Source organism: Diuraphis noxia, unplaced genomic scaffold (assembly GCF_037042655.1).
Source record: "Diuraphis noxia isolate RWA-SAM2 unplaced genomic scaffold, SU_Dnox_SAM2 contig0001, whole genome shotgun sequence".
Classification (NCBI taxonomy): Eukaryota; Metazoa; Arthropoda; class Insecta; order Hemiptera; family Aphididae; genus Diuraphis; species Diuraphis noxia.
Genome location: NW_028301711.1, coordinates 12,429,282 through 12,451,856, shown reverse-complemented (window position 1 = coordinate 12,451,856; position 22,575 = coordinate 12,429,282). Strand labels below are relative to the sequence as shown.

The following is a 22,575-nucleotide window of genomic DNA, read 5'->3' as shown; positions in this document are numbered from 1 at the left end:
AAAAAATGATAGGTAGCTTAACTATAGTTATGTAATTTATGTTATAATTATTTAAATAATTATAGTCAATATATATATATATATCAGTGGCGTATCAAATTTTAATTTTTTTTGTTACATTCTACAGGTATCTTGCTACTGGAGAATCATTTCGGTCACTTTCTTTTGGGTTCAGAATTTCACATAGTTATATTAGCATTATCGTAAAAGATACACTTTCGTCGTTAAAAAAACACCTTACGCCCATTTTTCTACCCGATATATCGACTATCGACTTAAATAAAAAAGCATCAGAGTTTTGGACTAAGTGGAATTTTCCAAATTGCGATCTGGCGATAGATGGAAAGCACGTTCGAGTTAGATGTCCAGAAAAAACAGGATCGCTTTTTTTTAATTATAAAAATTACTTCTCTATTGTAATGTTAGCAATGGTCGACGCCAATTATTAATTTATTGCCATTGATGTTGGTTCATTTGGCAGAGAAGGAGACAGTGGCATATTTTTAAAATCTGCTATGGGTCAACAGATATTGAATGGATCATTTGGTTTTCCAGAAAAAAAAACAATTACCTGGATCTGATAAAGAATTACCTCACGTTATAGTAGGAGATGAAGCTTTTAGACTACACCTTAATATTATGAAGCCATATACTCGACAATCTGCAAGACACGACAAATCAAAGGCAGTTTTCAATTATAGATTGAGTCGTGCTAGGAGGGTGACGGAAAACGCATTTGGATTGTTAACCCAAGTATTCCGTGTATTTTATCAGCCCATTAACAATGACCCAATTACGTGTGATGATCTTATTGTAGTTGCTTGTTGTTTACATAATTTACTACGAGAAGCATATTTAGAAGAAAATGGACAAGCATTTTTTGAGGAGCGTGATTTGAGTACAACACTACAAATAAACAACCTAATACCAATAACAAGAGGAGGTGGTTTTACAAATGCAGAAGGTTTTTTAGTTCGAGATTCTTATAAGGATTTTTTTAACAATGAAGGATCTGTGTCATGGCAGGAAAACAAATAATATAAAATGAGTAATAACTACTTTAATAGTTTTTTTTAAACAATATGTGTAATTCCTTTAAATCGTTTTAAAATAACAGTAGTATATATTTGTATGTTCACAGCCAGCTTTTCCACGGTAAAATTTTTTTTTCAAGCGGAAAATTCCCCCTTGGAGCACACTGATTTACCGCGTAACACAATACGGTGATTACACAAGATTGTCCACCTATTTGCCCCTTACACAAAAATATTTACCGTATCATCTATTTTTTCCGTTTTTTTTAATTTTTTCAATCAATATCGCTAATTTTTATAAAAATTATATTTCAAGTAAAGAACACAAATTATTTAATAAACTTTTTTATTTTGTTCAATAAAATTACACAAGTTTTCTTACTTCTCTAGTAAAAGGTACATATTCTACAATACGATCATGAATTAATAAACAATAAGCAGTTACACCTGTAAGGGATTCCGATGCTTCAATTTCCAATTGAACATCCACTGCTGAGGCTGTTGCCGAATCATTCTGTTTTGAAGTATCAATAACTATGATGGGTGCGTTTGATAGAAAAGTAGATGGACTCAATATAGGGTTCCGTATACTTTTTTCATAGTACGATTCTTGAAATGATGTATACATATCATATAATAATGTAAAATTATTTTTTGAAAAATCTAAATTCAAATTATCATACGGATATGCAATCGAGTTTAGAAATACTTTAACGTTCGTTAGACTACAATGGTCGAATATACTACAATCTTTTGTTATTGTATTTTTACGACCTTTTTGTAATCCAATTATAATAAATCGTGGTTTTTCTAATTTTGAAGCGGTTTTCAAGTTCCATACTACTTTTTTAGTAGTTCCGAGTTCAGGATATTCAAAAGTTTCGAAAGATCTAAAAGGAATAAACAAACTTTTTTCTTTTTCTACAAGTTTCAATAACTTTAACCTTTCTTCATCATCAACAGTAATATGCGGAACCTTCCAGACTATTTTATTTAATACAACTTTACCTAAAGCAGCAACTACATCACTTTTAAGGCTTAACGCATTTAAATCAGTATGACTTCGAGTTAATATTAATTCCAATCTTGAATTTACTAATATTTTTTTATGATCTTCAAACAGACCTAACCAATATTTCAATGGAATGCAAGCACTGAATTCACCTTTATCGTTTGTTATTTGTGATCCATTTTTAAAATTCCAGCCAGAATTTTCGTAACAATTATAGTTATCTGGTGTACAAGATAAGAATCCTTTCAGCGAGCTTGTGATTCCAAGAACACGTGTGCTATCTACTTCTATTCCATTTATTTCTAATCGAATTTGTTCAAAGAGGTATGAATAACCATTATTACACAGTTTCACTTTATCAGGATCAGATATTATTCCTTCTAAATAAATAAAGCTCTCATGTAAATACGGATAAACATCTGTTTGCTGTACTGATATCCGTATTTCATCATTATTATTAAACGATGTTGTGTACGGTGTATATGAATGATATTCAATTTTCGTTATTTTAGAATCCGTCTCGTACCGTGAACTTATATCTAAAATATCACTTTCAGGCATTCTGTTTTAATTGATAACCTAGAGCTTGCAAAATTTTTTTATTTTTCAACGTCAATTTTTTTACTTTATTTGATGTTACCGATACCACTTTAGTCTTATGACTAGTTGAACTGATCCGAAGTAGCGGATTTATATTGAATTTTAATCCCATATCAAGATCCGTAACGTTTAATATGTAACACGATTGTCAATGCCTCACCAAAATTATCAATCGGATTATGATCTTGATCAACTAGCTGAACGGTTATCGAATCAATATTTGTTTTATTCAATTTGTAATATACTAAATTTAGCGGTGACTGAATTACTTTAGATCCTGTCCTTCCACTCGGGAAAAACTCGTAAATCGAATGACTTTGAAGATGGTTGCTGAATGATCCTTGAGCTATATTACACAATACTTTTATAGAATTAATTGTGTTTAAATTTACTGATTTTTCCGATCGATGAATTGCATACTCTGATTTATATTGTCTTTTTTCAAAACCGAATACAGGTGCCATACTATATGGAATCTCAAAGTGTAGTATCCCATTACATTTTATATACGATCTGAAATCATTAGGATCAACCGAAATTTCGAATCTTAATTTGGTTAAGTTTTCACTATTATAGACATCTATTTGCTTCTTAATTCGTTGATTAATATCTTCAATTTCATAACATCCCTCTTCCAATTTAATATGACACATCATAGGCATCATATCATTATTGTTTTCATCGTCAACTATTTCTATAGAAAATGTATTATTATTTTCATTAATATTTGGGAATGAATTAAATGACTGTAAACATAACAAAGCTATTTCTGAGTCCTCGTAAAGGTTTATAGACGGAAAATAATTTACAGATAATATGGTAGCATTCCCAGTTAAACTTAAAGTAACTGACTCATACATTACAAAATCTAAGATATAAATTTAATAATGAGATCCGTGACGTTTAATATGTAGAACAACTGTCAATGTCTCGTTAAAATCGTCAATTGGGTTATTGTTTTGGTCAACTAACTTAACAGTTATTGAATTAAGATCTGTTTTGTTTAATCTGTAATATATAAGGTTTGACGGAGATTGAACAACCTTTGTTCCTGTTCTCCCAATCGGGAAAAACTCATATATCGAATGACTTTGAAGTTGGTTATTGAATGACCCATGTGCTATATTACACAATACTTTTATGGAATTAATCGTGTTTAAATTGGCCGCTTTATCCGATCGACGATCTTCATGAAACGGTCCACATTGTATCTTTTTAAACCCAAAAACAGGTGCTATACTATATGGAATATCGAACCTAAGTAGTCCATTGCATTTTATATACGTTCTAAAATCAACAGGATCAATACGTACACTGAATGTTATCTGTGTTCCATAGTCTTTATTAATTCGGAGTAACTCTTTTGCAATATAATTGTTAATATCTTCTATTTCATAGCATCCATCTTTCAAACTAAATTCAAAACTGCAATATTTTATGTTATGTTTCTTTGAAGGAATTACTTCTATTTTCAGTCGGTTATTAATTGGATTTATAATATTTGGAAATGAATTGAACGTTTGCAAAGATAACAAAGCTATTTCTGAATCCTCGTAAACGTTTAGAGATGGAAAATAATTTGCAGTCAATTCAGTCGATTTTCCAGTTAAAGTAAGTGTAATAGATTCATGCATTGTAAAAATTCAAGACATAAATGCCCACAGTTGAATGTATTGAAGTCTTGATAGTTAGAATAGTTATAAACTATTTTAAACTTTTTAAAATAACGTTGTAATTCAATTGGTGGAGGTAAATCACCAAAGCTATCAAAATATATGACTTTATCTTTATTTTTATGAAACGCTACCCAATGGCTCCCGTCGCCTGAAGATATGTCCAAGTTTAATATACCACATTCATTTACATACGGTTTTTTAGGTAAGTTATCACGTGAAAACACTCCACGGAAATGATTGATTTTCAACTTAGTTATACATTTTATAATATCTTCTGACGAAAGTGGTCTGTCAGGTAGCGTATTTAACAGTTTTTTTTCCATACCTTGTTTTTGTTTAAATTTAGACCACTACCCTTTTTTCTTTTTGAATTTTGATTTGCATTATACACACTAGCACCTCCAGACATTAAGCTACCAAGTGCTGACAATCCCGCAAATATAGGTATTAAGGGAATTACACCTCCTGTTTGTCTCGGTGGTAAAATCAGTCTTTTGCTACCATTTTTTTTCTTAGACATTCTTTTTTTCTTTACTGCTATCATGAGATTTTTTATTTTTGTAGCACGTTTCTTTTTATAACCCATTCCTATTTTTCTTTTAGCTTTCATCGCGTTTGTTACCGCGTACGCTACCAATTTCTCTTTTCTAGGAGTGTCTTTTGCTTTAAATCTTTCCCAGGCACGATTTTCTAACACTTAATCAGCTTTATGTCTATCGTCTAAATTTTTACTCGCTGCATACACAATATCGTGATCACGACAAGCAGCGTCCAATGGGTTTATTCCTTTGTCACCGCGATCTAGTCTCTTTTTCAATTTCGTACCTGGCCCACAAAACTGATAACCTGGAACATGGGATTCAAACGGAAGACTATTTATAAGAGAGTTTACAATACCTTTACCAGTCTTTTTCGATTTACACTTTCGAGTTGAACGCATCATCAATAACTGAATATAAAATAAAAATCTTCGAGTATTTATAAGAAAATGAATTTAATTGAACAGAAAGATAAATTAGAAATAATAAACGTAGATGTACAAATATCAAAAAAACCATCAAGACATGGTTCGTTATTACCTGATACTATACGTGCTATATTAGTTGGTCCTAGTGGATCGGGTAAAACACATATAATGTACAATCTAATCACACATGAAAACGGGTTAAGATTTGAAAATATCTATTTATACTCTAAAACCTCTAATCAAGAAAAATATGTTTTGTTAAAAAAAATAATGGATGATATACAAGGTGCTAATTTGTTCATATTTACAAACGCAGATAAAGTTATAAAACCAAACTTAACCAAGAAAAATTCTATTATAATTTTTGATGATGTAATATGTGATTCACAGTCTGTTATTAGAGAATACTTTAGCATCTGTAGACATTCAGGTGCTAGCTCTGTATTTTATTTAGCACAAACATATTCTAAAATACCAAAACAGTTGGTAAGAGATAACTCAAACTTTTTAATAATTCTGAAACAAGATGATATGAATTTACGTCATATATTCAATGATCATTCGTCGACAGATATGGATTTCTCAGAATTTCGGAAAATTTCTCATTTATGTTGGAATCAAAGTGATTATGGGTTTATGGTTATTGATAAAACTCGAGAAATGAATGAAGGAAGATATAGATGTGGTTTTCATACGTTTATTAAAATAAAATAATTATATATAATATATATATAATATATATATATAATGTAACATTGTTATTATCTACATAGTCTTACCAGTGGTCATACGATACAGTAATATTGAGTTTATTATTTACTATGAACAAAGAAAAGGTTTTGCTGAAAAATTTAATAATATCAAAAAAAAAATATTAAACAAAAAATAATGGAAATGAAACGTGGTATTATAGATTCAGATAACTATTTCCGTGAAGCATTTAAACCGATAACTGAACCACTCAGTACAAAAATAGAAAAAAATACATCGTGTAACTTACAACTAGCTGATTATAAAAATACAGAAACCTCATACACGAGTGGTGAAAATGAAGATGATGAATTAAATTCGACATTTGTAAATTTTTTTGAACGTCCTAAATCACAACGTTATGATAAATCTTATGGTTTACATTATGATAGAACTAGTGATTCTTACAAAATAGGAGATTACTCTGTAACTTTTAGCCATGGTAACTTACAGCTGCTTAATAAATACTACCCATGGACATTAGGACTACAATTTTTATTATGTGAGAAAGAACCAAAAAATACAACTATACAAGATATGGAATCTTATTACGATATATTGAAAACTTCTCGAATTCATTTAAAAGCGGATGGGAAACCAAAAACCTCAAAGTTTCATAAATGGGCGACCGTTGTAAAACCTCTCTACGAAAGAATGAAAAATGAAGAAAAACAGTTAAACGAAGAAATAGTTAAAATTAATAACTCTAGAGCTCCTCGGATAAGCTTTAAAGAATTAAACGAACATTTATCTAGTTCGAGTGCTAAATGTAGTAATGTTCATAATAATACAACCATAACAAATGAACCATTTGATTTTAACCATACAGCAAACAGTTCTATGTCTGTAGATCCTCCAGTTGAAAAGATGTTTAATTTTACTGCATCACCACATGCTAAGAAAGGTTCTGGTTTATATAAAGATGTAATACCTCAAACACAGTTAGTTTATTATGATGATCCAAATGAATTAGTAACTAGATTAAATCTTTTAACATCATCACAAAGAGTTGGTAATACTGGCGTTAGTAATGAAATCATATCTATTTTAGAAGAATTACGTGAGAGGAATATTATAGTATAATGACAACCTTAGAGAATATAGCTAATGAGCTACATCGACCAGCGAGAAAAATATTTCCTAGACGTAGCGTAGTTACACGGTTTAAAGATGATCTCTGGCAAGCTGATTTAATAGACATGCAGTCACATTCTAGACAAAATAAAGGTTTTAAATTCATTTTAATCATAATTGATACATTTACCAAGTATGTATGGGTAGAAGCACTAAAAAATAAAACAGCGGAGGAATGTACAAAAGCTATGTTTAATATATTGAAAAAAGCTAATCCAAAATTGTTACAGACAGATAATGGTACAGAATTTTATAATAATCAATTTCAAGATTTAATGAAAAAATATAAAATTAAAAATTATAGTTCATTCAGTGTCATTAAGTGTTCAATTTGTGAACGTGTAATACAAACTCTTAAAAATAAAATATATAAACATTTTACTGCAACAGGTACATGGAATTGGTATAATACAATATCAAAAATTATACAAAACTATAATAATACAAAACATAGAACAATTAAATGTACACCAAGTGAAGCTCGAATGGATGCAAACAAAATTAAACTTAACACACATACAAATATCAAAACAGTATACAAACCAAAATTTAACATTAATGATAAAGTAAGAATATCTAAATATAAACATATATTTGATAAGGGATACACACCAAATTGGACGACAGAAATATTTACAATTTAAAAAATTTTACATGCAAATCCAGTAACGTATCAATTAAAAGATGAATCGAACAATATCATCTTAGGCGGTTTTTATGAACAAGAAATTAAATTAACTGATTTTCCAAACACCTTTCTTGTTGAACGTGTTATAAAAAAAGTTGGGAATAAAATGTTTGTCAAGTGGTTAGGTTTTAATTCAAGTCATAATTCATGGATAACGTTGTCAGATATATTAAAATAAAATTTGATATTATATTATTTTTTATCTTATTATTATATTTTACCTTTTTCTTTGATAACACTAAAAAAAAAATTTGTTTATTCACATGAAACGTTTAACAATTAAAACATTATATAATACTGATAGATAGCGCTTTTTGTTTATTTCGATTGCGGATATATAGTTTTTTAATTTATAGTGGCCATAAGCCAATGTATTAATCCCATCATCCATTATATAACGTTTATCATCGTTAGCACTAAGAACAAGCTTAGTCATAGTTTTCGAATGGACAATATGTTTATTCGATTGAATAAAATTCATTTTTCTATGAGTTTGTTTATCCTCAACAGTTACATGGTTTATAAATGCATTTAATATATCCATGTAATTTTCAAATTTCATGTGATTTTTAATTATATACTTTTTTACACCTTTTGCTTTTTTTCCTCAACACTATGTACAGTTTTATACGCATATAATTTCGGTCTTAATGAGACAAATTCTTTTAGAATTATTCCTTTCATTTCATCCTTAAAATATCCGGGTTGATTTTTATGAGTCTCACTGAAACAATAATGGTCTGTAGGATAATTAGATGTATCAAAATATGGTAGTAAACTATTTTTTAAATCATCGAAAAAATTTGTTGTTTGGATAGCGTATACCAACGAATCAGTATCTGAATACAAAGAACTAATTTTAGCACCATATTTTTTTTTCATTACATTATAATGAAAGTCATACATAAATGTTTTTGAAACATCTAAAATTGCAAATCCTACATAAATTGCCTTGTCAAATTTAATAATTTCCTTACGCTGATGAATAGCCATAAGATTCTCGGTGTATATAGTTCTGTCTTTAAAATTAGTTTTAACCATTAATTTCCTAGCTTTTTTTGCTGATGAAACAAGTTTTATAGAAGTTCTTGCGCGAACATTTTCCATACATTTACCGAAAACGCTATTGATTAACAACTTCCAAAAATTTTTTTCAAACTCGTTTTTAGCTTCAACTCTCATAGTTGTACACAATTCAATGTATGATGCCATCCATTTGCTTTGTGAAAAGCTAATAGCTCGATGAATTTTTGTCACTTTAATACCGTTTAAAATCGCCTGTTTTAAGTTTTTATAATGTACTATATAGTTTTTTTTTGATGATAATGTAGTAAGCAATTTCTTAGCTTTAGAATTAGGAGGACACTCATTAATGGGTAAAAATGGGAAATCATTATGACTTTTATGTAAATACTTAGGGTACTCGATATCGACTTCTAATATATACCCAACTTCTGAATCATCAGCAATTTTAGTGACATCGATATTGAGATCATTAACCCACTCAAAATCTTTGAAAGGCAATTCTGTTAACATAGATTTACCATACAAATTTACACAGTCAAGATATGTAATCCATGTGATTGGTTCATTCGAATTATAGTCCAGTCCTTCAATATTTGGTATATTTGCTTTAACATATCTTTTAGTTGATTGACAAATGCCCCCCCGGATTGAGCTTTCAAAAAAGAGGAGCATGTTGTAATCCTTTAACCTTTCCAATTTCACCTTAGTGTACTTAAGCATACAATCAACAGCAAATCCAGGAGCAGTCATGTAATGAGCAGGATCTAATCTGAGAGTAGATAAACATAAGTCTCTAAAATTTTCAAACACGTCAGCCAGTATGGTAACGTCAGTCTTTAAATAAAGATCGCTATACTCACCTAAAGTCTTTATATCGAATGTTCGCCATATATTTTTAGCATGCATATAATCTTTATCGCTTATTTTTTCGTCTGTCAAAGAGTTATAAAATTCAGACTTTGATGGTAAAAAAGTATCATCTAATTTACTCCAACTATCGACATATTCATAAGGGAAGATTCCTTTTTGAGTGACTAGATCTAATGCTTTCATGGAAAAATTTTTAAGAGTTTCTCTAAACCTCAACTTATCTTCTGATAAATTTAATGCAAGTTTATTTAATGATTCGCTCATGAAACGGAATGTATCGACAAATTTAATACTAAATCTATGTGCGATTTCTTTACTAAAGGATATATATTTTTCTGACGAATTAGGAATAACGTGAATATCTTTATCATTACAACCAAGTTCCCGAATTATGAAATGACTATCGTACGATAAATTATGGAAGAAAATTGGTACGAATGAGGGGTTAATTATTTCAAAATTACATTGAAGACAAAGACATTGTCTATATTTACCAGTAAAATGACAGTGATCTCGAACTTTAATTAAATTATTATTTTTAAAATGTCTCGAACATTTTCTACAAAACTTAGTATTTTTAAAATTACTTTCTTCTTCTTTAGTTAATTTATTCATCGGTTTATTTGTTTGATAAATTTTATTAATATTATTTCCAATAACAATCATATTTTCCATAAATTTTTTTGCAGCATTTTCACCTCTATAAATTACCACCTTTCTCGGAATTTTGAACTGTTTTACTAGTTCTTTTGATATAACATCATAGTTAACTTTGACATAAAACCCATAGCTCATAATTTCATGTAAATGTGTAGCATAAGTTTTAGATTTTTCGCATCTATTAAATTCACTAGACTTATTTTTAGGAGTTGAAATACATTCAAAATCTGCATAAATAACAATTGGTATTCTCTGTGTATTTTTATAGTTTTTAAAATAAATAAAATCATAAGTAATTATAATAAGTAAATTATTATAAACTTTATTAATTATTAAATATAACACATCCCCCTTTTCAAACATTATTGGTCTCCCTAATTGGTTCTTTCTACAATTATGCTGGTGTTCACTCAACCCTTTCTTACCCCAAAGTTTGCTTTTACATGGCTTTTCACTAAAAGTAGTAAAACATCTTTTACAGATAATTAATCTGGAACAGTTTTTAGTTTTCTGACTTCTAATAAATCTTGAAAAATTTTTTATATAACAATAATGTGATGTGTTATTATTATTAAACAAAAGTAGATCAAAATGTTTTTTTCTTTCAGTATTACAAATATATAGAGGGAAAATATGTTTTTTATCATTTAAACTATAAATATTAATTGATACATTATTTATACGTTCAAATTTTTTTATCTGACTGATTGGTGTAGGAAAATCTATACATTTAAAATCTAAGCCACTTTTTTTTCTAACATTTCAAAATATTTCTTATTAAAATAAGTTTTATTTGAACGATTATCAAACTTTGATAGTATTGAATATTTAAAACATTTAACATCATTATTTTTTACATTTATGACTGCTCTTTTATCTTTGATATATTCAGGAAGATCTAGATACGTTCCTCCTCTGAGAGGATTTACTATATTAATTCTCAATTGTAATGCATCTATTGTTTTAAGTGACCAGCCAGAAGCTTTTGCTAAAAAATCATCTTCTTCACTTAATAATTTATTGAACATCCCATTCAGTAATTTATTAAAATCAGAGGAATTACATGCAAGTGTATTAGAGGTTTTAAATGCTATATCCTGTACTTCTTGTGTGATAATTCGTTCATATACACTATCTACATATAAATTAAATTTTATAGATGTTTGTAGACATGATTCCTTTAACTTTGGAATTATTTTGTCTAAAGTATAGTTTAAAAAAAGTGTGTAATCTAAAAATTTTAAATTATTCTTAACTATAAAAGTTTTTGAACATTTTTTAAATCTTTCAATTTCAAATATTCCTTCATCAGCATATGTCATTCGCTGACGTTTTGTCACCATTTTTCTTTTCATAATTAAGCTGAAAATAAATTAAATGAAAAAAAAAAAATTATAATAAACAATAATAATATTGTAATCACTTTATTAATATAAATCATACAATATTTAGCAAACCTAAGCAACTAGTTTTAAAAAAAAGAAATTAAAGAACTTAATTATTATTTAATAAATCATATAGGTATGATAAATGCGATATACAACTTTGTTGACATCGATAACCTATATGATTTGATTCGTCATAATCAGCTTTAATTTCCTTTTTTTTTTTTAATAAATTTTCCCTAGTCGACTTCAGGTTTGCTTTTCTGATTTTAATATTAATATCGTAAATCATTTTTTCAAATTTTTTCTCTTCTCTTTCACCATATTTCTCATTTTCAGCCTGTTGTCTCAATACTCCATTAATTTCTTTTTCGATGTATGATGTCATGTTTCTGTAAATTATATAGATTTTTGCAAACTATCTGCTAGTAATAAAATATTAAAATAGTAACACACATCATCATTAAATAATAATTGTTTTTATTTTTACAAGCAAAAAAACATAGCTATAAACATAAAATTAAAATCATAATTTCTTAGAAAAGTAAATGTCATGAAATGTTTGAGAACGTATCATCATATCCATACTATATCTTTCTCCATAACAGATTTCCATTTTTCTAACATAATCAATATATTTATTACCATATTTATTAAATATTTCTCTTTTTTTTTCTTTTAAAGAAAACAATTTATCTCTTAATTGATTGATTTCAAATTCATTTGATGATGAACATATCCTGATTAAATAAATGTTATGTTTTATTTCTTTAATTTTTTTATTAATTTCTTTCGTTTCTAATATATTATTTTTATTATCTTCAATATTCCCTAATCTTAATGATTCCATGGTTTGTAAATTATATTGATATTTATTCATAAGTTCATCTTTGTTTTTTGAATCCATTGTCTGTAATATTATTTCAAATTCATTAATGTTAATACACAGCATGTTAAATCGTAGAAACATAGACGGAAAAATCTAATTATAAAATATGTTAAACAACTGTATTGTATATAATTTAATTTTTATCTGAATTAAATTAACTTTATAAAAAATAAAAAAATGAAGTTTAAAAATGTAGGTACACATATTATATATTACTTATAACTGTGTATTTGTTGTGTACTAAATTTATTTTTCTCCTGTCTAATGTTAAATGAATACATACAATTTGTCATAGATAGATATATTTTTTTATATCTAATAGCAGCCAGTCTTATTGGATACTTATTAGAATTAGAATATTATACTACCTATTTAAATTATTAAAAGTTAACTCAAATTGAGATATTTTAATGTAAATATTGAATATTATACTATGAAGTTTAAAAAATATAGGTACACACATCATATATTACTTATACCTGTGTATTTGCTGTATAATAAATTTATTTATTTTTCCCTTGAATAATGTTAAATGAATACATAAAATTTAATAAAGATAGATGGAAAAAATGTAATAAAATATATTAACCAACTGTATTGTACACAATTTAATTTTTATCTAGGAATTAAATGGACTTTATAAAAATATTATCATGAAGTTAAAAAATGTAGGTACACAAATATATTATATTACTTATAAGTTATAACTGTATACTTGTTATATACTAAATTTATTTTTTCCCTTGAATAATTTAAATGAATACCTACAATTTAATATAGAAAAAAATGTAATAATCTAATATATTATTAAGCAACTGTATTGTATATAATTTAATTTTTATCTAAATTAAATGAACTTTATAAAAAGATATAATCATGAAGATTAAAATGCAGGTACACATATTATTATATATTACTTATAACTGTGTATTTGTTGTATACTAAATTTATTTTTTCTCCTGTCTAATATCAAATGAATACATACAATTCGTTATAGATAGCTATATTTTTTATATCTAATAGCAGACAGTCTTATTGAATACTCATTAGAATTAGAATATTATACTACCTATTTCAATTATAAAAACTTAGCTCAAATTGAGATATTTTTATGTAAATATTGAATATTATACTATGATATTCATGAAGTTTAAAAAATATAGGTACACAAATATATTATATTACTTATACCTGTGTATTTGTCGTATATTAAATTTATTTTTTTCCCTTGAATAATTTTAAATGAATACCTACAATTTAATATAGAAAAAAATGTAATAAAATATATTAACTAACTGTATTGTAAATAATTTAATTTTTATCTAAATTAAATGAACTTTATAAAAACATAATCATGAAGATTAAAATATAGGAACACAGAATATCATATATTACTATAACTGTGTTTAATGTTATATACTAAATTTATTTTTTCTCCTATCTAATGTCAAATGAATACATACAATTCGTTATAGATGGACATATTTTTTTATATCTAATAGCAGACAGTCTTATTGAATACTCATTAGAATAAGAATATTATACTACTTATTTCAATTATAAAAACTTAGCTCAAATTGTAATATTTTTATGTAAATATTGAATATTATACTATGATAATATAACATTTTTTTATATTATTGATATCAAATATTATAAAATAATAAATATCGCGTTCGGTGATAATATTAAGCGGTGATAGTGCTAACTGTTCTATGGTAATAGCATTGATTATAGAATAGACAGATAGCCCATGCAATGTTAATATTTGGTGACCATGCGTAGGATGCAACCACTATGGAGCGCTAGTGTAGTTGGGATGCAAGGAGGTGGTACCCCCATCATAGATGTTTGCCATGGATATGCGGGGAAGGAAGAGGTGGCTTATCGCGAAGTGCCGATCTAAAAATAGAGTAATAATAAGAAACTGAAGATATACTGAAATGATTGGAAATAATAATTTTATTATATTATCATTTATTACTATCTTGTTCATTGTGGAACAACCGCCTTCCGAATTTTCTTGTTTTTTGAGTTTTGAGTTGCATTTACAATTAAAAATTCTTAAACATGTCTGGAAATAAATGCCAATATTTAAATTGTGGAAAATCAAAGAAAATGTTTCCAAATTTAAAAATGTATCGTTTTCCAAAAGATGATAGAAAAGAAGTATGGATAATACATTCAGGTGAGTAATTAATTTTAAATTTTAATTTTTCTGTACCATTGCGAATATTTATAAATTTTTTTACACATATTTTTTATATCTACACAGGAAACACAAGTTTGTTTTCTGTTGATCCAGATAAACTCCACAATAGGTACATTTGTCAAGAACATTTCCCACCCGAAAGCTTTGTATAAAATTTTACTCAAAATCGTTTGATAGATACTGCTATTCCCTATAATTATCAATCTAAAACACAGCCATCTACATCATCAGGCATTAACCAGAATGATGAATCTCAGCAGGAGTATAATATAATGTAACCTCAACTAAAACATATACACACTCAAAACCAGACATGGTAGACTTAGTTTTTCCGAGCCCCCCTTCAACTTTTTCTACACCTCAAAAAATTAAAATAACAAATATAATTGACATGCCTAGCCCAAATTTAAAAAGGAAATCTGATTTGATAGAAATAGATACACCTAGAAAAATCAATTTAAAACAAAAATTAAAACTAAAAAACAAATTAATTCATAATAAAATAACTCAAATTTCAAAATTAAAAAAAAAGAGTTAAAACTTTTAAAACACATAATAATGCTAAGAATTCAATAAATATGCATAACTTTCCATCAATTAATTCTAAGGCAATGGTAACGATGCAATTAAAAGATAGGAGTCGTCCGTGGACATTAAATGAAAAAAATTTAGCTTTAAACTTATATTATAAATCACCAACAGCATATAAATTTTTACCTTCACAAAAAGTTAATTTACCTGGGCCATCAACTATTCGTCGTTGGATTGGTCAATCAAAATTCTTATCAGGTTTTAGTAAATTATTTTTCAGTCATATACAAAAAAAATTTGAGTCATCTGATTATAAAGAAAAAGCTTGCACTGTTTGTTTTGATGAAATGTATATAAAAGAATTTATAGAATATTCCAAAGAATTTGATTTTATTGAAGGTTTTGAAGATTTAGGTCATTATGGGAGGACCAATAAAAGTGCTAACTGTGTTTTAGTATTTATGGCTCGAGGTATTTACTCTACATGGAAATTTCCAATTGCATATTTTCTTGTTCATTCTGGAGTTAACAAAACAATTTTAAAAAATTTAATAATTGATGTTTTACAAAAGTTATTTGAGGTTGGGTTGTGTCCCAAAATTATAGTCTGCGATCAAGGCACAAACAACCAAAGCACTTTAAAATCATTAAATATTTCAGAAGATAATCCATTTTTTTTTATCAACAACAATACAATTTTTTCTTTGTTTGATGTTCCTCATTTACTTAAAAGTATTAGAAATAATTTAATTAATGCCTGTTATATAAAAGATAATAAAATAATCTCATTTGATGATATAAAAAAAACATATGAGTTGGACAAACAAAATCATAAAAGTAAGTCTCTCATCAAAATAACAGATGCTCATATTTACCCTAATTCTTTTCAAAAAATGCGTGTTAAATTAGCAGTACAATTATTAAGCAATTCCATGTCCGCAGCAATCCGAACTTGTATACAAACAGGACAACTTCAAAGTAACACTTCATCGAATACTGCAGATTTTATTGAGTTTATTAATAATTTATTTGATTGTTTAAATAGTAAATCTTTATATAGTCATAATCCATACCTCTGTGCATTAACTGATCTAGGTACTGTAAAAAATTTTTTAATAGAAGCTTCACAATACTTCACAAATTTACAAAAATTAAAAAAAGGAAAATTATCTCAACCTCCCTGTTTTAAAGGGCTTACACAGACCATTAAAGGTGTATTGCAATTTTTTGAAGCAGAGAAATCTAATGATATTGTATTTTTAATGACTAATCGTTTAAATCAGGATGTTTTAGAAAACCTCTTTAGTATTTTTCGACAAAATGGTGGTTATAACAAAAACCCAACAGCTAGAACAATCAGAACTTCCATAAGAAGTAATTGTATTTTTTCTTTATGTACATCAAAAGCGACAAATTGTGAGGAAACCCAAGAAGATGATAATCCAATTATAATTGACCCAGTTAGTTCACTAAATAAAATAAATTTTAACAGTTCGAAATTATCATCTGATTCCGACACAGAATGTAATTCTAATTTATCTCTCTGTTTTTTTTCATCTGACGAGGACTCAAATAATACTGATAGTAATATTGATGTCACTTTAGAAGACTGTTCTGTAACATATTTCGCAGGATATTTGGGCTATAAATGTATGAAAAAATTTAATTGTAACCAATGTCAACTTGAACTATTTGTTGATAAAAACTTAAATGATAAAAAGCAGTTGCGTCTTCTTAATAAAAATTATACTTCAATTGATAATGAAAGTGGACTTAAAGCACCATCAAATAGCTTAAATAATGTAGTAAATAAAATTTTAAATATTTTTGAAAGCAATTATAAAAACTATTTGCATAAAAAGAAAATAAAATTTCAACTAACTGAGTGCTTAAAAAATAATAATACAATTAAAAAATGGCTTGATGAATCATTGACAAACTGCATAGATCATAAAATGTACATAATTGAACAACTTTTAATTTGTAAAATATTTAATAAAACAAAATTATTTTCAACTACCTCAAAATTAGCAAAACTTTCTAAATTAAAAATATTAAACCATATTTAAATAAATTAAATACATTTTTTCTTGTTCTGACCTTGTACCTATTTGCATAAAACAATATAGAAGCAGTCTTAACTGTCCTTTTTAGGACAATTCACATCAACTACATTAAACAGTTCTTTTCAGGATTAAGCATTGATTTTTATTATATTAAACAGTTCTTTTCAGGACTTAGCATTAAATTTTTAAATAGTATTTTTTAAGACTATCTGTTTCAATTTTATTAAACGGTTCTTTTCAGAACCAACAAACATCACAATTTACTTTTATTCTAATAATTATGCTTCAATATAAATGTATAAATGTATTTTACCCTTATTTTGTGTTTTTTTAATAATAAAGACAATTTTTTTATTCTTTAAACCTAGTATTTTATTTCTAATCCAGTTTATTAATCTTGGTATATCTTCACTCAGAATCGTTTTTCATCATATTATATAGACTTATAGTTGGTTTCTAAACTTAACACATTCAGTATGTACTTATAATAACAAAACACAACTATTATTTTATTTATAAATTATATTAATAATTTAATTATGTATATTATTTATATTGTTATTGAGTTTTTATTCATTTTAAAATTTGAACACAAAAATACAAAACAATGTATTTTATAAAGTATGAAAATACAATAAAATTAAAAATTACAATATGGTTAAAGATTTGCTTTATTTTTAAAACTTGGTAAATCTAGTATAGTATGTAATGTTCAATTAAATATTTCCGCCCAAAGCAGATTTTACTGAATCGTAACATTCCAAACATCCAAACAAAATTGATCTTTCGTAATGAAATTAATTAATTATTGCTTTCTGTAGTAGAATTCGACATAAAAATTAACAATTTTGTGAATATACTATTTAGCGATAGTGGCAATCATAGCGCAATGCTCAGAAAATAATAAATATAGGTTTATCCATGATAAAGTCATTAATAGGCTTATCGCTTTTTCTGTCACTACCTCAAACCGGTCTAGGAATAATATGTTATTCGCCGTCAGTAGTAATAATATAAAATTAATTCATACAACGCTACCTACCGGCAGCTATCATAATTAAAATTGTAGTCGCCGAAAATCCCTATAGCATGGTCTATCTGTCTATTCTATAATCAATGGTAATAGAGACGGTATATATTTTAAGGTTATGTTCATTAATAGTAGATTGCTGATGTGTAATAAAATGTAATTACTATCTAGTGATTACTATCTTATAAATATGATGTTAACATTTTATCATATAAACATAGATAATATTATCATAAAACTATATTATTATAATGATGATGTGTTTAAATCATTGTTATTCAGTTTCTAGTTTTTTTTTTTTTTAAAATAGGAGTAAAGATTAAAAGTTTTAATTAAATAATAAAATAGGTACTTACATAGTTAGTGTTGAAGTATTCTAAGTCTGACTGTTGACTGTTTTCTGAGTCTGGCTGACGGTTGCTATTGCTGTTGAAGATGTTTTTACGTTTTTGATGGTCGGCAACTGTTTTGCTGGAGAGTCGAGGATGGTTGCTGTTCTGATAGCTTCTTGGTCTGTTAGTGCTGCTGGTGAACTGATGATTTTATGTTTAAAAATTCGGTGTTTTATACTAAAGTTTAACCCTCTCTTTGAACGTTGAGTATTAGGTACCTCTCATAATCCTGAGGTGATTGTACATTATATTACTTAATACCATTCTCTTTTGTCCATGTAAGAACATGTTTGTAGTCTTTCATGCAAATTCTTATTACATTATTATATGAGAAGTCTATTTGAATATATACATTCTAATTTATTTTAAATTATATTTGATATTTTAACCAGTTCATATAATGTCATGTTCATATATAATCATTTTTTTTTTTTTTTGGAAATGTTTTTTCAGGTCATTGCTATTAACCTTTAACGTTTTTATATCTGAAATCCGGTTCATACTAATTATTTTTTTGATTCTAATAAATGTTAATATTATATATATATATATTATACTATTATTATTGTTCATATTATTAAAAATGTTTGTTGAAAAGTCTTTTGAGGTCATTAACGTTGTTATATCAAATCTGATTTTCAAGGCGGGTGATTATTTTAGATCCTGTTTCTTTAATAATTCATATAATGCCACTTGTGTTCATGTAAAACAAGTTAGTAGAAAGGTTTTTCAAGTCATTGCTATTAACATTAGCATTTTACATATAAAATTATTGTGGTAGTGGCTAATATCTGTGTATAAAAAGCCAGTGTAAAACCATTAACGTTCATCAGTCTCAAGATTTCAATTCAGTCCTCAACACAGTCTACAACGCAGCTCAAAAAATGTCTTATAGAACATCAATTATTTCTTCAGAATCAGAGGTAAGTAAAGTTTTTTTAAAAACCAAATAACAAATTGGAGGTCAGTCGTAACACTACTCAACGTTATGGTTATAATTATTAAGAAACATAAAAAATAAAATATGTTTCTTTTAGATATCGGTTATAAAACCACTTGTACATTTTTTAAATAAAAAAAAAATATTATTTTTATGATCCATAGAATGAACATTTCAGTGAATCCGTTGACTCTAAAGCTAAACCGTTAGCATCAACATCTAAAACAAAAACCACTTTAAAACGTGGTGTTGAGAAGACGAATGAAAAAAAATCTACAAATAAGAAGCAGATGAAAATGGTTAGTTAAATTATTTTTTATTATAAATAAAATATATATATATAAATTATATTTTTCATTTATAGAATGCATCATACAGAGACAATGTAGGTGATCGTTTAAGATCAGAAGAATATGATGAGGAAGTTTTCAATTCGCTAACTTTTCGACAAGGTGACGGTTTAATTACGATAAAAACTACATTTGAGGAGAAGCCAACAGATTACTGGGTGATAACACATTATAAATGTTCAAATATTGAAAATGTTCCGGTTAAGGATAGGTTAATAATTTATAATTAATTTACTTTTTTTAAACTATTGTTAATCTTTTTCAATAGGTATTTTTATTATCACTTCATTTCATGATTTAAAAAAATAAATAAATATAATTATAGGTGGAAGTTTAGTGAAGCTGGTGTTAAGTTGTATACAAGCGAAAAGTCAAAAGACCAGACATTGAATGTAAGCTTGAATCAGACCATGCAGTCAATATTTGACACGATGCTACAAGACCCAGGACGTCGTACAATCAAAAGTAAAATAATAGGCTAATTATTATATGTTTATTTTAAAAATGAGTTTTTTATTGAATAAACAATACAATATATTATATAAATATTTGTTTATTTTATACTATTAAATCCTGAAGTATTAAGTCTGACATTGTATTAAAATGGTATTGTAATATTTCATATAGGAATGATGTGTCATCGTTTTGCAGATGAGTGTAATAACTAAAATCATAGTTTTGTATATACAGGTTTGTGAATTCATTTCTCTGGCAACTGATAGGTAGACCACGGACATCGTTTTTTATTAGATCGTAAGCTGTGTTAAATGTAGCTTGGTAACTTGGTAGACGTTTCTGTTTTTCTGCAATGTAGAGATCTACACAATGTTGAAGCTGTTTAAGTCTACATAAATCTATATGTGATAAAGTGATATAATCATCATTGATATGTAAAGTAATTGAACTCTGCTTAACATTAGTTGAATATGTAAAGTTATCAGATATTTTTGTTCGTCTACATCTGGTGTGTAAATTATTAGTAATTGAAATGTAATTAGATTCAGACATGAGTGTAAACCATTGTTCTAAGTTTAAAGTAATTATCTTCTTTGATAATTTACATTCTAATAACACAATAATCGAAATTTGTTTATTAATTAATAGTCCAACCGTAACACTCTTCTTACTATAAGGACGAATATCGAAAGTTGATTTGGATACGATTATAGGTAGAACCATGATGAATAATATTTATAATAATGTTTCAGATACCTACCAATGTAGAAAATCTGGTATAATGTAACTGATGGAACATATACTTGGAACTGAGGTTTTTTTCCTCTGTTAACATATTATATACTAAATCTTTCATAAATGAAGAAAAAAAAAAAAAATGTGAACGTACAGTTCAGTAGATTAGTGCATAGTAAAGAGGGTGGGATATTTATACCTATACTTACCTGAAAACATGACATTATTTTAAATTAAACTTAACGCACTAATCCACTGAACTATACGTCCACGAGATATTAGATTAAAAACTAACACATATAAGTTGTTTATAATATTTTTTTTTATTTATTACAACATATAATGAAAGAACATGATTTAGCAAACGGTGTCGTAGGACCTAGTTTCACAATTACAAATATATTCATTGTTACAATATTTACTTAACACTTTTTGAACAAACTGATTTCCCTTCATTAATAATACATATATACACTTTGGATTATATCTGCAATGTTCAATCCAAACGTCATCTTCTCGTTTCCAATTATGAAGAATAAGTCCACAGCAAAAGCATTCGACGATATCTTCTACTCCTATATATTTTAACCCACATTCAGCTAGAGCATATTTATTTTGAAAACAATTTAAAGGAAAATGTTCGAAAGATCTTAATCTTGAATAAATTGAAGTATATCCTGGATGGGTTGGAACTGAATTATTTCGTATACGATGAACTAATGATTGAAAATCGCTTGTAAGTTTTGGTAAATTAATTTCTTTAATTAATTTAAATAATAACTTGAAAAAACACAACTCGAATACACGACGGATCAGCAGTAACTAAATGTAAAATTATTAACTTGCAACTAAATAGTAGAAATTAATATATAAATTTTTAAAAACTAGAACAGTGTAACCAACATGATTAAAAACATAAAAACAATCTCCCTGTAATTTTTATAAAAATTAGCGATATTTGATTGAAAAAATTTAAAAAAACGGAAAAAATAGTTGATACGGTAAATATTTTTGTGTAAGGGGCAAATAGGTGGACAATCTTGTGTAATCACCGTATTGTGTTACGCGGTAAATCAGTGTGCTCCAAGGGGGAATTTTCCCCTTGAAAAAAAATTTTCGGAATTTCGGTTGATCCTAATGATTTCAGATCGTATATAAAATGTAATGGGATA

At 27.0% G+C, this 22,575-nt stretch overlaps 5 protein-coding genes and 2 pseudogenes across 5 annotated transcripts; 1 reads left to right on the top strand and 6 right to left on the bottom strand.

Moving 5' to 3' along the window:
* Positions 1-1,169: 1,169 nt before the first annotated feature.
* LOC149059712 (uncharacterized) lies at positions 1,170-2,625 on the bottom strand. The gene is made up of 3 exons (XM_089225708.1): positions 2,043-2,625; positions 1,482-1,643; positions 1,170-1,198 (listed from the first exon to the last, which is right to left on the bottom strand). Exons 1-3 carry the CDS (start codon positions 2,605-2,607, stop codon positions 1,170-1,172), a joined length of 756 nt encoding a protein of 251 aa, XP_089081834.1. The 5' UTR covers positions 2,608-2,625.
* A 13-nt stretch (positions 2,626-2,638) lies between these two features.
* LOC149059711 (uncharacterized) lies at positions 2,639-3,506 on the bottom strand. The gene has a single exon (XM_089216084.1). It carries the CDS (start codon positions 3,504-3,506, stop codon positions 2,760-2,762), a length of 747 nt encoding a protein of 248 aa, XP_089072210.1. The 3' UTR covers positions 2,639-2,759.
* A 21-nt stretch (positions 3,507-3,527) lies between these two features.
* LOC149059710 (uncharacterized) lies at positions 3,528-4,280 on the bottom strand. Its single transcript, XM_089216083.1, has one exon. The coding sequence runs from the start codon at positions 4,278-4,280 to the stop codon at positions 3,528-3,530; it is 753 nt and encodes a 250-aa protein (XP_089072209.1).
* A 346-nt stretch (positions 4,281-4,626) lies between these two features.
* Positions 4,627-5,262, bottom strand: LOC149059709 (uncharacterized; annotated as a pseudogene).
* Positions 5,263-8,212: 2,950 nt separating this feature from the next.
* On the bottom strand, positions 8,213-9,525 carry LOC149059708 (uncharacterized). Its single transcript, XM_089216617.1, has one exon. It carries the CDS (start codon positions 9,395-9,397, stop codon positions 8,447-8,449), a length of 951 nt encoding a protein of 316 aa, XP_089072743.1. The 5' UTR covers positions 9,398-9,525; the 3' UTR covers positions 8,213-8,446.
* Positions 9,415-19,052, bottom strand: LOC149059707 (uncharacterized; annotated as a pseudogene).
* Positions 19,053-19,685: 633 nt separating this feature from the next.
* Positions 19,686-20,694, top strand: LOC149059706 (uncharacterized). The gene is made up of 4 exons (XM_089216587.1): positions 19,686-19,845; positions 20,027-20,161; positions 20,227-20,423; positions 20,538-20,694. Exons 1-4 carry the CDS (start codon positions 19,807-19,809, stop codon positions 20,692-20,694), a joined length of 528 nt encoding a protein of 175 aa, XP_089072713.1. The 5' UTR covers positions 19,686-19,806.
* The last annotated feature ends 1,881 nt before the right edge of the window (positions 20,695-22,575 follow it).

Bases quoted from the DNA above. Each gene is read 5' to 3' on its own strand.
- LOC149059712 (XM_089225708.1), bottom strand. From the start codon at position 2,607: ATGCCTGAAAGTGATATTTTAGATATAAGTTCACGGTACGAGACGGAT. The intron at 1,644-2,042 runs GTAAAGTTGTAT...CATCATTTCAAG, and splicing joins TGATGTAGTTGCTGCTTTAG to AATCGTACTATGAAAAAAGT. The intron at 1,199-1,481 runs GTGTAACTGCTT...GCGGTAAATCAG, and splicing joins AGCATCGGAATCCCTTACAG to TGTGCTCCAAGGGGGAATTT.
- LOC149059711 (XM_089216084.1), bottom strand. From the start codon at position 3,506: ATGTATGAGTCAGTTACTTTAAGTTTAACTGGGAATGCTACCATATTA.
- LOC149059710 (XM_089216083.1), bottom strand. From the start codon at position 4,280: ATGCATGAATCTATTACACTTACTTTAACTGGAAAATCGACTGAATTG.
- LOC149059708 (XM_089216617.1), bottom strand. From the start codon at position 9,397: ATGTTAACAGAATTGCCTTTCAAAGATTTTGAGTGGGTTAATGATCTC.
- LOC149059706 (XM_089216587.1), top strand. From the start codon at position 19,807: ATGTCTTATAGAACATCAATTATTTCTTCAGAATCAGAG. The intron at 19,846-20,026 runs GTAAGTAAAGTT...TATGATCCATAG, and splicing joins TTATTTCTTCAGAATCAGAG to AATGAACATTTCAGTGAATC. The intron at 20,162-20,226 runs GTTAGTTAAATT...TTTCATTTATAG, and splicing joins ATAAGAAGCAGATGAAAATG to AATGCATCATACAGAGACAA.